This window comes from Colletes latitarsis, chromosome 14, assembly GCF_051014445.1.
Source record: "Colletes latitarsis isolate SP2378_abdomen chromosome 14, iyColLati1, whole genome shotgun sequence".
Taxonomy (NCBI): Eukaryota; Metazoa; Arthropoda; class Insecta; order Hymenoptera; family Colletidae; genus Colletes; species Colletes latitarsis.
This window is the reverse complement of record NC_135147.1, coordinates 30,335,864-30,350,950: the sequence shown is the minus strand read 5'-3', so window position 1 is coordinate 30,350,950 and position 15,087 is coordinate 30,335,864. Positions and strand designations below refer to the sequence as shown.

Sequence of the window (15,087 nt, the reverse complement as noted above, 5' to 3'; positions counted from 1 at the left end):
AATTTCATTAAATTTCTTTAAATTTTATTTTGTAAAAGTTGGACGGCCGTTTCGTAACATTTTAATACTTGTTTAAGACGCGTTGATATAACGTTAAAAGGCTCATGAGCTAGTTTTAAAATCTCTGCCCAATCGGTTTTCGATACAAATTTTCTATCAGAACACAGAAGAGTTCTATCCAAATCCATCATCAAATCATTTAATATCCTCGTCCTGATTACGCTGCAACGTAACAAATTAGGATAGATTTTTAAAATTAACAATTTTATGTACATATCATAGAAAAATTACATACTTGGTGGTATCGATTGCGTCGATCATTCCATTAAAAATCTTAACCTCGATCAGTAATCTGACAGAGGTTTCCTGTATTTCATCTAAACAAAGGAAAAATATATTCTTATTTAATATCGAAAGAACTGAGTTCTCGAAATATCCAAAGTATGTACCTTTGTTCGTAAAAAATTTAGTACTATCTATAGAGTCCAGTGCTTTGGAAACAGTTTCATCGAAATAACGTGGATTCCATTTCATGATTAAACATTCGGATAATTTCCAAATAGTTTGACCAAGTATTTGGGCTAAAATTATTTTACGCATGTTCCTTTCGTGATCATTTTCATCGATGGTGATGCCGTTGTTCTAGATGTACAAACCAGCAACCTCTAATTTTACAAAAACCATCGCGTAGAAAGTTGATGGTTGTCCTCCACCGTTACTTACTTACCACGAACGACAATACTGCGTGCGGTATGTCTAAAGCAAGGCGAGAAATTGTATTATTAGAAGACGCGTTGTTTGAAGATATCGAGCGGTCGTTATGAAAATGTAAATTTTTCACGATGCTAGCAGCTTCTAAAACCAGAGACTGTATTATATCGGACCCTGACGCAATAAAAGGACCACTGCCTAGAATCGATTAAAATATACTGAAAATTACAAGATTTTCCTTTCCAAACTTTTATTATTTCTATACATGTGTATATTGGTTGACGAACCTTGGAAAACTCGATGATGTACAACAACATAGGCCATAATTCTAGAGTGCACGAAAGCATTTTGAAACAGTATTTCTGAACAGGAGTCCGAAGATCCGAAAATGAAACAGAAAATAAGGGATCGACGAGGCTTCCAGTCGTGTTCCCGTTGAATATCGTTCATGATCTTTGCCAGTTCCAAAACAATACAAACACCTTCGCCGCTAGCCGATACAACAACATATCTGTCTAAATATTTAATTAATAAGCAAAATATTAGAATCGAAGCATTTCATGTGAACGTAGAGAATTAAAATTACCAGGTTCTCTGTACCCTCGAGCATTTGCAAAGATACACGTTGGATGTACTACAACTCTATCAATAAGTGAGAAATTTGACAGGATTCCATGTACTCGATCTACAATATCTTCCGTAAAATTTAAAGACGCGCAGTTCCTATATGTATATGTATAAACACTTAACTATAAATAAGTATAATTCGGATTTTAGGATTAAGATTTAAAGACAACGTACTGTTCGAAATCAGCATCAAGCTTTGCCCCTTCTAGTCGTTGGAGTAATAAATGTTGAAGATACCTGGTGCTCTCGAGGCCATTTCCCGCAAACTCGAGACGTTTATTTTCCGCGTGAGACTCTACGATCCTTTGTGTGGAGAATCGACCGAGCAAGAAACCACAGAGAACGCAAACGAAACCGATGGAGAAGAGAAACGAGAAACACATACGTTTCGTCACAAATTCGCTCGACTCGTCCAATCCGCGAGCCATTTGAAAGCTGAGAACTCGTTGCATCTTTAGTAATCTTTGATATACGTTCGTTCAATTTGGTCAACACGTCTGAAATAAGTGTCGAAAGAGAGTCGAGTCATTGACCTTTTGAAAGAACTAGTAACAGAAATACCAAAGATGAAACGTTAACGAGCAACATGGATCAAAGAAACGTATCGTTATCAATGTAACGACGTTATTTGAAAAGTAGCAAATTATAAAAAAACAATTCCTTCTTTTTTTCGACACAATTATTAATTAATTGTTTCCGTTTATATGTATAACCGGCTTGACGATGGGAGATATTATATGTAGAACACGTGGAATTGCGTTTCAACGCAAACTACACGAACGGAATCGTTCCAGTCGTCCGGTCGGTCACTTGCTTTGAAACTGTGCGGGACAAAGCTGATATACATATTTGCTAGCTCGTCTCGTCGTTGATTTTCCACCTCTTTGCCAGAACCTCGATCACTGTGCGTTGTATTCCCGATAATAGAAATGGGCAAAATTCTTATCTACAGAAAAATTTCGATTAACAAACAACGAATAGAAGGATATGACACAACCGTTTATTTATCTATCATTCGTTTAATAGAAATTTGAAATTCAACTATACAATAAAATGTTTTATAATAAATAAATATAAATTACTGCATATGGATTTTCTTTCGTTATCTATTGTTCAATTAAACGTGTTTGCCCATGTCTGCCCTATACCATGTGTTTCTCTGTTGCGAACGTACATATGTATACTTGCGTATGCAAAGCACGTATATTTAAATATACGTTTCAGTGAAAAGTAATTCAGTAATTTCTAATCTTCCGAGATTCTTAATGTACATTTCAAAGACATTAATTTAAATATTTACGTGTACGTAATTTAATTTTTAAAATTAGAACATTTCCCCCCTCCCCCTTCCGCCATTGTAATTTTCTTTTCTTTTAAAACGTAACACTAAGTTCGCTGCGTTGCGCCGCGCCGCGCCGCGCCGTGTTGGCCAACTTATTTCAGGCAATAATATGCTGACGGTATTTTGCTTAAAAATAGTTTTCGATATATTACGTGCACGTGCAAGGTTGTTTAACTATAGATATCTGCTGTTTCGATCTCAAAATACACGAAAACCATATACATATACATGTATATGTACATGTATTTCTCTAGAGACGATGGGTTCCTCGTGTTTCTTTTTTACTTGAAACGAAATTATTTTAATATACCAATACTTAAAATTCAAATTTATTTGTTTAGAAAAACTTGTCACCAACTATCCTATTCCTACTTCACAGAAAGCAACAGGCAAGAACAAGGTCCTTGATCATTCTGTTTTTATCCGGTGTTTTTTTATATCACGAATTCTAGTATAAAATGTAAATGCTGATCTTCGAACGATAGATGCAAGCAAGTATATTTAAAAATCTCCGAAATTCCCACAGATCCTTTTCTTTATCCGTGAACTTGTCGGGTACGATGCATCGTCTACACCCTCCTTCGTCCCTTACGTATATGTACACACCGTTTCATAAACTCTGGGTAATTACTTCTATCTAAACTATTTGTAAATTCTTCTAACAAAAGATTTCCTTGATATAACCAAAAATACAACTATCGCCAAGTCCACTTTCGGGCGGAACTCGTTGCTCGTGGAGTGTTGATTGCTAAATCATTTCATTACACCGTAATACATAATATTACAGTTGTCCCTCGAACAAGGTAATTTTTTATATTACACAGATAGTGCTTTTCGCAAAATACTGTTGCGACGACTCTAGCACTCGCCAAAAGGGGGACACACTCGACCTTCGCCTCTCTCGCAAGTTCTCAGCCTGTCTCAGATTCCTGTATATGGATTCGATCATCAAATGTTTCGCCATCTAAAGCAATAATTATAAAAGACGCTTTCTCTTTTCTTTTATTTTTTCTCCTCCTCCTATTTCGTTTTCAATTCCATCGCAAAAAGGTACATACGTACGTTCGCGACACCAACAAAACACGGCCATTATTCGTATTATCGGTAATTTTAAAAAATTAGCCTCTTACGTAAAGAAAAAATTATCGTTAGTTGTTTTAGTTTTTTGCGTCATAGATTTCTTACATTTCCTGCCGAGTCGTTTATTTGCGACAGAAATAAAATGATCCCCTTAGAGATACAGCTTCTTTGTACTGTGTAGTTTTAGGCGGCGAACACGTGGGTTGTGTTTTCCCGCGGTTTAGAATCCATTGTAAATATTTGTTGTTTTTCATTTTAATGCGTGATCCATTGCAAATTTGTTGCCTACTAGAAGAAATTAATTGGGATTTGAAACATAAAAACGTGTTACCCTATCACTTGGTGCATTTCAGCAAAAATTAGTTTTCAACGATGAAGATACGTTGTCCATTCGATGCACTTCACATGATCGATAAGATCTATTTTGAGGTATCGTAAGTTTACGATTGTTAATATGATCAGATAGTTACGGATTGCAACATATGTATCAACAAATTAAACACCACGTACAGTTGATTTATACGAATATGTATACGTAGAGCAATTAATACATGGTTATAACGCGTTAGAGAATTCTCACTTTCATAGTGGAAATTTGGTTAAAAAAAACAGAGAGCAAAGGGAAAAATTTTTTAAAGCATCAATAATTAATTTGATATTTGGTACTTGGCGAAAATATATTTTGGTCGATATTGTCCAGTGTTTGTAAATTTGATCGTATTAGTTAAGTCACGATACATGTAATTCTATAACGTTGTAGGCTCATATCTCAAACTGTGCCAGTAGTTCCAAGATGAGAAAATGTCAACGTAGTTATACACAGCAGCATCAACTGGGTACGGTAACCTTGGAAACAGTTAAATATTTATCTGCACCCAAAATGAAAAATTGGAGCGAGGTTCGAACCAACGTTTATTACGGTACAATAATTTTTAATATATGTATAAATGATACACTGTGTGTGTGTTTTTTTAATATTAAAGGAGCACGTAGAAACGTACGACCCTTGGAAGAGTACCGAAACAAGGAACATCATACGATGTATGGTAGGCTCGAGGTTGATAAAAAAACAATTCAAATTTGCAGAGCGTAGAAGAATGCAGGCCCTCTGTCAAGTAGAGAAAATTAGTCGAAATCTAAGAAAATGTTTTGTAAGGTTTATCTTATATTTATCGAATAATAGGGTTCTTAATAATTTTCTAAGTATATCGTTATCGCCTTGTTTTCGTTTTCAGAAGCGTAGAACGTTAAAGAAATATATAAATATTTCACAACTTGTTAAAAATATGAGAAGATTATATTTGGAAGACTTTGATAGTTTGTTAAACAGTACCGATATTAGTAAATTATGTATAAGCGATGTAAACGACTCTTTGGATAAAAGAAGGTGCATGTCGGAAGACAGTGAAAAGGTGAATAGATGTGTTATAGGCAAAGAAAATAATAAGATTAAAATAAAACCAGAATAAATGTTGCAGATATTGGTGAAAAAATTCAAAGAGCTAATGCTTTGCCGTTTTCAAACGTAATTCCATATAAAGAAAAGAGGAGAAACACATCACGTTTCATCCGGGTCTGTTTGTATTTAATATAGTTTGCTTAAAATGACATATTGATAGTTTTTATATTTTTCTAATATCGATCCTTTGTTATTTATATTTGATTGAACTGAACTTGTAATATCAGAATAAAGTTAATAAAAAGACTAATTTATTATTTACGTGTATAAATGATTTCTGAAATGTTTCCATAAAAATTCACTATTTTCGTTAGAATGCTCGTGTATGGTAAATTGATAACTAAACATTTTATTAGAATAATTCTACTTGGAATGGATATTAACGAAAGTAAGGTTTCGTAATAACCTGGCGTAATTATATTAATAAATTGTTGAAATTATTTGTACGTGTACGTTTCTACGTAGAGTGGTCCGTCCGCTGAGTGGAAGTCTCGCGGGACGGCACAGGGGCAAAGGAAGTCGGTCCGCTCAGGCAGCGGACACGCGTGTGTAACTGCCGCGACGAATAGCGAGCCAGAGATCAATGTGAATACGTTCTTATACCCCTCTACTTGTTCCGCGAGACTTCAAGTCAGCGGATGACTGGTACGATTAATTATACATACAAGTTATATAAATCATAGTACTTTTGATACAGAACGTATTACTCTGTGTTTATTTCGATTAGAACAAGTTTGAATGAAATAACGATCGATTGTGGTTAATAAGGAGATAGGTTGTGTTTAAAACGATACACGCCGCTAAGATATGATTTAATCGATTGTTTAATCTATAATATTTCAGGTCGATTTTTTAAATATAAAAGATGCATCGAACAAATAGAATACGCGTATATCTGACTGTACAGTTGAATTTATACATATAGGTAATAATACTCGTAGAAAATTGTCGAAGCATCCAGTTATCTTAAAGAACCCGCGCTTCAGTTATTATTTCCTAGTAGCTCCTCCAGCAACCAAGAAGACGCCTCTTTATGATGTTGTTTTATATGGTTTCTAAGGTATCTCTTTTGGCCAAACTTCATGCCACATTTGCAGTCGAAAGGTTTCTGTTCATTGTGTATCGCACGATGTCGCACAACTTCTCCTTTAACAGAGAACGTTTTACCGCAGATCTCGCAAGCGAAAGCTTTGATGCCTGTATGCGTGGTCTCGTGATGTGTTAGCCTTTGCCTATTTCGAAAGTGTTTACCACAATAGGAGCATTGGTGAGGCTTGTAATCTGTGTGTACGCGATTATGAATATAAATGGAATTTAAGGTACGAAACACTTTTGGGCAATGTTCGCAGGCGTATGGACGTTCACCCGTGTGAATTCTTCGATGATCATCTTTCGCCCCTTTATTTGCGAACGCGCGACCGCATATGTCACAAGCATATTTCTTGAGCCCTTCGTGAACATCCCTAACGTGCCTAGCCAGATCTTGTTCGATTCGATAAGATTTACCGCACAAGTCACATTTGCATGGCCGTTTGTCGAAATGTACACGAATATGACGCAAGAAACCACGTTTCGTGAATATAATCTTCTTGCACGTATCGCACTTGTACGAGACTCGATGATCGATCAGTTGCCTCGCTTTATTTACAAGTTCCATCTCGTCTGGATGTTGGATCTGGTTCGCGTCGGAATGTCGATTTATATGTTTTCTCAATTCAGTTTTTTTTCTGAATTTTTTCTTGCACAAGTTACAAGTATAACAGAGCGATTGCTTTTTCGCAACGTTGACAACGATAGGATCTTGTACGCTGTATAAGGCCTCTTTCTTTTCATCGTACGCGAATTTCATCGTTTCGTCTTTAAAGATATAATCTTTTAATTCCTCGCAGCCGTCGTCTTTATGTATCAACATGTGTTCTTCAAAGTCTTTGTCTCGACCATGAAACACCAACTTACAATACTGACAATAATGCATTCGAGCCTCGTGCTCGGCGTTCATATGATCTATAAAATACTTCATGTTCACGAAGACGATATCGCATTGAGTGCACTGGACGTATTCTACTTCCTCGCCGTTTGTACTTTCGCGTTCGATCGTCGCTAATCGCACGACGCCGCCGGACTCGTTCTTCCACCTGTAAAATAAACATATTCCGATATCATGCCATCGAACACGAAGCCTCGCGCAAATTCTTGCTGTGGCTCTTCGGGTAACGCTCTTGGCTGAATCTCGTCGTGTCGCGTATAGAATAAACGTGCGATTTTTCGCTATTGTTATAACGACTTACACACACACTCACACACACACCCCCACGCAACACAGCCTTTATTACGAAACCGTTTGCCGCAGACGTCGCAAGAGTATGTACAGTCTCTTGCTTCCTTCGATAGTGTTGGTAAATTTTGCGGAATGGAACGTGCAGAGATGCCCGCCCCGCCTTCTGTTTATACGCACGTACGAGTTCGATTGCGTCTGCGGGCAAAAGTCTATTTTTAATCCCGTGTGAATATGATCCCACTCATGCCTGTTCAGGCTGGACGGCGAACAAAATTTCTTTCTCGCAGAAGACGCGACACACGCACGGTATTTCGATGACTTAAAAAATATTGTACGATATAGACAATATATTTCCCCGCAATTCTTGTTACACGTTACACGACGACGGTTCCATCGACTACGATTCGTTCTGATTCTATTTTTCGCTTTTTTCAAGTAATCAATTTCTGCTATGATTAAGTCTCTTATGGTTAACTAGGTAGCGTTTCTGACGAAACGAATGATCACATTCCGTGCACTGCCACGGTTTCTCGTCAAAGTGTATCAGTCGATGACGCTTCAACTCGTATTTTATGCGAAAACAACGACCGCATATGTCGCACGCGTGCGGCTTTTCGCCGGTATGTTTGGTCATGTGAACCGCGAGCGGCGGTCTTGTGCGGAAACTCTGCTCGCAGTAGTTACACTTGAAAGGAAAAACATCCGAGTGGGTGCGATTGTGTACGAACAAAGAAGCCTTCTGCTTGAACGATTTCCCGCAAATGTTGCAAACGTATGGTCGCTCACCCGTGTGAATACGTCTGTGATCCTCCGCGTTACGCTTCGTGGTGAATGGTCGGCCACAAATGTCGCAAGAAAAATTCTTTATACCGGCATGAGTGTCGCGCAAGTGCCTCGCTAGACCCTGGTTTACGCGAAACTGCTTGCCGCACATATGACAGGTGTAAGGCCGTTCACCGGTGTGTATTCGTATGTGCCAGAAGAATGTATACGGCGAATAAAGATTTTTACCACACTGATTACAGTGATAATAAACCTTTCCATCGATTTCTATCTTAGCACGCATAACCAGTTCTCGATCAGCGTATTTTAGCTTCTTCTTCTTTTTCCCCATGAATTCTGAATGCGACTCCGACAAGTGAACTTGAAGCAATTTCTTTTTATTCGCTGTGTAATCGCAATATACGCACGGATGCGTTTCGTGTCTCTTACGTTTACACTTTTTATCAAATTTCCAATTTCTTCCATCCTCGCCCTCTTTTCTTTTATTCGACTGTTTCGATGCACTTTCCTCCTTCGAGCCTGCATTTATCAACTTGATGCTACTTTTTCTTTCACTTTTGCATTTCGACGTATGCCGCGTTAGGGTACATTCTCTCTTAAAATAACGCCGACAGTTTTTACACTCGTATTGTTCCTTCGATGAACCTGTATATTTTTTCATTGATAATACTGTCTCGTTCGAACAGTCTCTAGAGCATAGCATTGCATTGGAATTGTTAAAAAAGTTGATGCTGTCGTTGTCGTCGTCGTCGTCGCCGTCGTCGTCGCCGTCGTCGTCGTCGTCGTCGTCGTCGTTACTTTTTATCTTTTCCTCTATATTATTTTTATTGAATTTCTGAACAACTTTATGTTTGTTAGTGGTCTGAATTATATTATTTGCACACATCGTTGTCGTATACCACGAACAGTATGCCACAAAGGATTTCTTCGGAAGTAGACCAAACCTGGAAAAATAACAAATGTACCAGATTTGAATATTTTCGGTCTATTCGAATAGTTGGAGAACTGTGGTGTGGAAAGAAATTATAAGACGCATATTAGCATGCTCGTAAAGATTCAACGTGTCTGCTTTTTATGTGGTTGTTTAAGTAACGTTTTTGTCGAAAAGCGAGACCACATTTCACGCAAACAAACGGTTTACTTTCCGAGTGAATTAGCTTATGCCTAACTAGTTCCGATTTTACTCTGAACCTTTTCGAACACACGTCGCAACCATAATTCTTCTCTCCTGTATGAGTGGTCACGTGTGCCAGCATTTCTTGTCTTCTACGGAATTTTTTGTTGCAATAGGAACACGGATGCGGAAATTCGTCCGTATGTAATTTACTGTGAATGTACAGGGAAGCTTTCGATTTAAAAGTTTTTCCACAAGAGTCGCATTTATAAGGTCTTTCTCCTGTATGTGTTCTGCGATGATCATCCCTCGTAGCTTTTGACGCGAAAGACTTACCACAGATGTCGCAAGTGAAATTTTTAAGTTTCGCGTGTACGTCTTTTAAATGCCTGGAAAGACCACCGGAATCCCGGAATTGTTTTCCACATACGTGGCAAGTAAATGGTCTTTCGTCTTTATGAATTCTTGTGTGTCTTAAATACGAATCTTTTAATTTAAAGCATTTTCCGCACTCGACGCATCGATAAGATTCCAGAATGTCGATGCAAGTGCCCTTGCGTTTTATATGTTCGCATGAATCTTTCGAATTGTTCGTGTTATTTGTACAAAGTTTACGCTTTACTTTCATCTTTTCCTCTCTATTTTCTGTATTCGAAGGATTTGCTGACTTGCACATTTCATTAGTCAGTCTCGACTTCTCTAAACTATTTGACTTGTACGGCTGGGAAACCTCTTCCTTTACATCGGTATCATTATTTTGCATCTGATCAGGCATTCCGACAGGTTGATCGAGCGTTGAATTCATAACCGTGATCCATACCGAATTGTAGTCTCTGCTAACTGTAGCCTTTCTTTCTTGTAGCTGGTACTTTTTTCTGTGCGGCTTCCGAAATACATTCTGCGTGTCTAGGAACACCTTAAATGGTGTCCGCATACTACTGGACCTGCAAAACAGTCAAAACTTGACTCCAGATTTGCAGCTACGACGTAACGATTTGCACAAGTTTGTTCTTGTTCGACCCAATTATCAATGGCACTCGAGAATGATCATCTTTCTTGATAATCTTTAAAATCTAATTCTTGTTACCTTAGAGTCACACGTATATAGATTTTCGTTTTCTCTGTGCGTCTACATAGACTTCATGGATAAGTCTCTGTTTTTTTCACAGAACTATATGTAAGTGCTTTGATTAAAAGAATTCACAGCAATCCTTGTTCCATATTCCAAACAGAAATAGTTGATACATAAAGTTTTCTTTAAGGGAGACTGGTCGTCCATTTTGTACATTAGTTGGATTTTTATATATTTAGACGTATACAAATGAAAAACTTAATCATTATTGTATTTTTATGCACGAAGCACTTTTATATCAATAACTACTACATTTTAATTTATTTACAGAGGGCATATTTTCTGCACGTTCAATTCTACGTAATGCATAGCTTTGATGTATAATTTTTTTTTTTTTTTTTCAACATAGAGGAAGTTGTTTGTTACCTGTCTGAATCGTTAACGGCTGATTCCCAATAATCTTCATCCTTTATCGTTTCCTGTTGTTGATGCTACAATTAAAACAACTATTAAAGATATACGAAAATTAATTGAAATAAATTATCAACTGTTATTTTTAATTAAAATACCAATAACTCGATAAAAAAAAAAAATTAATATTTAAAATTCCGTATACTTACAAGAGATTCAGCTATGTTGTATACCGATGTATCTTGTACCGGAGCCTCTAAACCTTCCTGGCTCTAGAAAATCAATGTTGGTACATTGTTAAAATCACCTATTTCCTTTACTGGACCAAAAACATGAAATACATAGTTTCATTTTATACACACTTGTTTTTCTTCCAAGGCATGTTGTATTTCTAATAATCGTTTTTCTGCATTTAGACATCCTTCTAAAAGCTCGTGCCATGCTAATAATGTCGCTGCGCAATGATAACATAATTGTAGTGGAAGAGTATCTGTTTGAGATACCTGTTATAAACGATTATCAAAATAAGTCCAATATTCTTTACATACAAATTTGATTGATATCAAAAACTATAAAAATACCTACGTGTATAGGCAAATATTTATGAATTTTATTACACAAGTTGTGTTGTAAACCTTCTCCCTCAAATATTGGAATCAGATGATGACCGATATTGGCACATATTCTACATAAATTGGACCATGACAATCGTTCTTCGGACTGAGTTACTATCGATTCCTCGTTAGATGCTTCTATTACATTTTGTTCTTTATTCTGAACATCTGTTACTACAAAAAATTCTTCCTCGCTTTCTAATTCGGTGTTTGCACTTTCTGTAACTATATCTTTCACTGTTTGAATTAAAATCGAATCCTCTCCGCACGGTTCCAACATCACAGGATTTTCAGATTCCATTATATCTGTAATATCGTTTAAATTATTGTTGGTTCGTCGTAGAATACTAGGTTCTCTATCTTAAACTTTTACAAGTATGTACTTACAAAAGAAACAATATAAAACTAATTATTAAAACAAACGGTTACGTATATTCCTTGTAAAAATATAAACGAAAAGCATTTCACACTTTACGATCGTACACTGAAAGCAGAGACTCGTAATTAAATTTTGTTTGTGTTCGAATTACTTAATTTCCTTCCGAGTATCGCTAAATACTGTACTCGTAAAAATTACTATCGTTCGGTATGGCATTTTTGCGAAGCACGAATCGTCATTTTTGCACGTATTCCCATATGAATCACTTAAGAAGAGAACATACACCCTTCGAACTTCTTATGAACTCGATCATCGTCATAAATATTTACGAATTTTGATCTGTTCCCGTGTCATCTTTGTGCTAGCCAATTTTGTTGCATGGTCAAACTTGCAAAGAATAGAATAACGTTATTTATATGCAGTCTATGTACCACATTTATAATTAAACTACTTCGATTCCAACATTTTATTTTTTTATCGTTGCAGATATCGTAAAAATTCACGTAATTCTTTCCGACATAAAGCTGCATACATACGCAATGTGCACGCCATTAACAAGATTCTACAGGAAATCTGATGGGAGGTATTGTATCAATGTATATATGATTAACTGTTGTAAAATGTAAATGAGTAAGATATAATGTGTCGAAATGACGTTTAAACAGAAAAAAGGGATATTATCAAGAAACAAATTTTATATATTTTAAAAAGATTTGGAAGAATTCACTGTTGTCCATAGCCATCTAGCGGTGAGTACACTTTTTTTGCCAACGCCATACACGTGGCATAAGCATAAATTTTTTTTTCTGTGCTATTTACTCACGTACATACGTACATATGCTATTAACATGATTGCGTCTACACAGCTGAATGAATTTCAATGAAACTTAACATTTAAGTTTTATATTCTTGTTTCAAGGTCTGATTAGATTTTGAGCATAATCATCTCACGGATAATGATGATTATACGTCTTGTAGTTTTTTAATTATTCCGATATATATATATATATATATATATATATATATATACATATATGTATTATTTGCAAAAATTTTTTAAAACGTTTTATATAAATTTAAAAAGCTACTTGATCTGTAACAATACTTTGGAATCATTTTACCATTTCGGTGTCTGTCTAGTCTGGCGTTATCAATTCAGAATGGACAAAGATTGCAGCGCTACCAACTACATATGAGAATTAAAACTAATCTAGCGAAGAAGCTCTATATTTATGATAACCTATGCAAGGCGGATCGCAGCCAATTTGTTTATATCGTTTAGTTTTTAATTAATAATTGTATTACCCAACTAAGAGTGACACGATTATTAATTAAACGCTAAATAATATTAGAAAATGAAATTACAGAAATTTTTGTATTTTTTAACGGAATGAAAGCTGTACGGTCCAGAATTGAGCATCGATCGATTAATTTCATTGGAGTTACCAATCGATTAACATTATTTAAAGATTTAAAGATTATTAAAATACGTAAGGATACGATGTACTTATCTAATTGATAAATTGTAATACATTATTTATTTAAAAAATAACTCGGCAAAAACGTATTTGCGACTCGAAATCGGTGTTATCAGACCGCATACCGGGGCGAAGAACGTATATGAAACTATACATATAATGCCGTTAGCCCATATTAATTGCTATGTAATTAATAATTATATTAATTACATAGTAAATAATAATCCCCAGGTCTCACCGTGTGGAGGTTGCTGCGTAAGGAGACCCGCCTTAGCCTCGTCCCAACCACCCTTCCTTTGCCAAGGAATTCGAATACCTATCTAACAAGTTAGAGAAGCTATCAAAAAGTTCGAAATGAGCTACAAAGGTCGAGTTCTTGAAAGAACTGCCCAATCAAGAGATGGTGAACCTAACAAATGTGAAATTGGAATGTGCAACTGCACCTACGAATCCTGGTTATTAAAGTACCAATACATGTATATGTATACCTCGTCTGTGATGGTACTTTCCTTATGAAACAGGTCGTAAAGTAAAAATGCCTGAGCAGTCGAAAATTCGAGATCGAATTTCAGCTGTTAGAAAGGCAAGAAGGAAAAGCTCACACTCGCCTTCTCCAAAGTTGTGCCAAGTGCCAAGTGCCAAGCGCCAAGCTCATGTACATAGAACCCGTGCGGTAGTGTGTTTGCTTTCCCCTCCAGTCCGTTAGACGCCAAGGAAGTTCGTCGTTACTAGTGTCACCGTCGATTATCGTTCTTATCCGTAAAGTTCACTGCAAAATCAACGTTTTTTTACAAAGTTAATGTTTTAGTTTGTGAAAATAACTCCTCATTGAATGCCGATCTACTCTGCGCCTCGTTGATTGAATTTTAGATTGAAAAGCATGACTATCATAGCATTTACCATTTATATACATTAGTGGCGTAACGTTTTATCATGATAGAGGACCTTCAGTCAGAGTTTACGTTCAACGCATCGAATTAGCATGTACTTACTTACATTGGGAGGGCATGGACAAGGTCATGGCGCATATGTATATGTATATGTAGAGCTAAGTTTCCGTTTCATGAAATGATACTGGAAACGCCAGATTCTTCTATTAATTGAAAATCGCCAATGTTAATCCATCTGTCGGAAGAATTTACGTTTTGCGATAGATTCAGTGACTCCGTATGTAGTGTTACAATATCCAAAAAATTCAGACCTCTTGTTAATTTTTTAAATTTAAATAATATTTAAATTATCAATATGTATATTATCGTATCGAGCATCGTTATTCTAAATATGTAGAAACGTCAAAATCATGGAATGTATTTTTAATCTTTACTTACAAGTTTTCTTTTCTTTCACCGTAATTAAAAGTTTACACCTCGAAATATTAATATGGCTCTCGTATAAACCTTAATAACCTAATGTGGTTCGTGTTATGAAAAAGATGACGAGTCCTACGCTAGAGAGTTTCAAGTTTATGAATGTAAAAAATAAATATAAAAATACTGCAGTCAAGAATGCGATCCGTTATCATTCGAGTGAAATACATATAGTTAGGTACTATATTTTTGTGTTCGGATCAAGTTTTAAATTGCAAACCAATCAGATTGAAAAACAATCCCCATGGCTCTCTGACTCGAGACCCTCTATCGTTTATTAAAAATCTAATTATCGGATGATTGTGAACCAATAGTTTCAAAGGATCTCGACAGCGCGATTGGTTAAACGCGATCGAATCGTTCCTAGTGGAG

General features: G+C 36.2%; 3 protein-coding genes across 14 annotated transcripts; 1 reads left to right on the top strand and 2 right to left on the bottom strand.

The window, feature by feature from the left end:
- Window positions 1-2: 2 nt before the first annotated feature.
- LOC143350019 (uncharacterized) lies at window positions 3-2,412 on the bottom strand. 3 transcript variants are annotated; one of them, XM_076781777.1, is made up of 7 exons: window positions 1,513-2,407; window positions 1,298-1,434; window positions 999-1,226; window positions 728-909; window positions 450-642; window positions 296-377; window positions 3-222 (listed from the first exon to the last, which is right to left on the bottom strand). In XM_076781777.1, exons 1-7 carry the CDS (start codon window positions 1,788-1,790, stop codon window positions 18-20), a joined length of 1,305 nt encoding a protein of 434 aa, XP_076637892.1. In that variant the 5' UTR covers window positions 1,791-2,407; the 3' UTR covers window positions 3-17. The 3 variants fall into 3 exon arrangements, with proteins under 3 accessions (XP_076637892.1, XP_076637891.1, XP_076637890.1); XM_076781776.1 differs by having other exon boundaries at window positions 296-642; window positions 728-855; window positions 1,513-2,412; XM_076781775.1 differs by having other exon boundaries at window positions 296-642; window positions 1,513-2,409.
- A 1,252-nt stretch (window positions 2,413-3,664) lies between these two features.
- Window positions 3,665-13,751, top strand: LOC143349864 (uncharacterized). Of its 5 annotated transcripts, XM_076781459.1 has the most exons (6): window positions 3,665-3,730; window positions 4,114-4,189; window positions 4,521-4,658; window positions 4,744-4,911; window positions 4,996-5,172; window positions 5,239-5,443. In XM_076781459.1, the coding sequence occupies exons 2-6, from the start codon at window positions 4,133-4,135 to the stop codon at window positions 5,287-5,289; spliced, it is 591 nt and encodes a 196-aa protein (XP_076637574.1). In that variant the 5' UTR covers window positions 3,665-3,730; window positions 4,114-4,132; the 3' UTR covers window positions 5,290-5,443. The 5 variants fall into 5 exon arrangements, with proteins under 5 accessions (XP_076637574.1, XP_076637576.1, XP_076637577.1 ...); XM_076781461.1 differs by lacking the exons at window positions 3,665-3,730; window positions 4,744-4,911; window positions 4,996-5,172; window positions 5,239-5,443 and adding exons at window positions 12,357-12,453; window positions 12,536-12,619; window positions 13,580-13,751 and having other exon boundaries at window positions 3,761-4,189; window positions 4,521-4,680; XM_076781462.1 differs by lacking the exons at window positions 3,665-3,730; window positions 4,744-4,911; window positions 4,996-5,172; window positions 5,239-5,443 and adding exons at window positions 12,357-12,453; window positions 12,536-12,619; window positions 13,011-13,436 and having other exon boundaries at window positions 3,761-4,189; window positions 4,521-4,680.
- On the bottom strand, window positions 6,001-14,308 carry LOC143349863 (uncharacterized). 6 transcript variants are annotated; one of them, XM_076781451.1, is made up of 8 exons: window positions 14,249-14,308; window positions 13,957-14,117; window positions 11,879-11,975; window positions 11,463-11,797; window positions 11,240-11,380; window positions 11,087-11,149; window positions 10,893-10,957; window positions 7,254-9,224 (listed from the first exon to the last, which is right to left on the bottom strand). In XM_076781451.1, exons 4-8 carry the CDS (start codon window positions 11,790-11,792, stop codon window positions 7,937-7,939), a joined length of 1,887 nt encoding a protein of 628 aa, XP_076637566.1. In that variant the 5' UTR covers window positions 11,793-11,797; window positions 11,879-11,975; window positions 13,957-14,117; window positions 14,249-14,308; the 3' UTR covers window positions 7,254-7,936. The 6 variants fall into 6 exon arrangements, with proteins under 6 accessions (XP_076637569.1, XP_076637571.1, XP_076637566.1 ...); XM_076781456.1 differs by lacking the exons at window positions 13,957-14,117; window positions 14,249-14,308 and having other exon boundaries at window positions 7,185-7,354; window positions 8,284-9,224; window positions 11,879-12,809; XM_076781453.1 differs by lacking the exon at window positions 11,879-11,975.
- Between the last annotated feature and the right edge of the window lie 779 nt (window positions 14,309-15,087).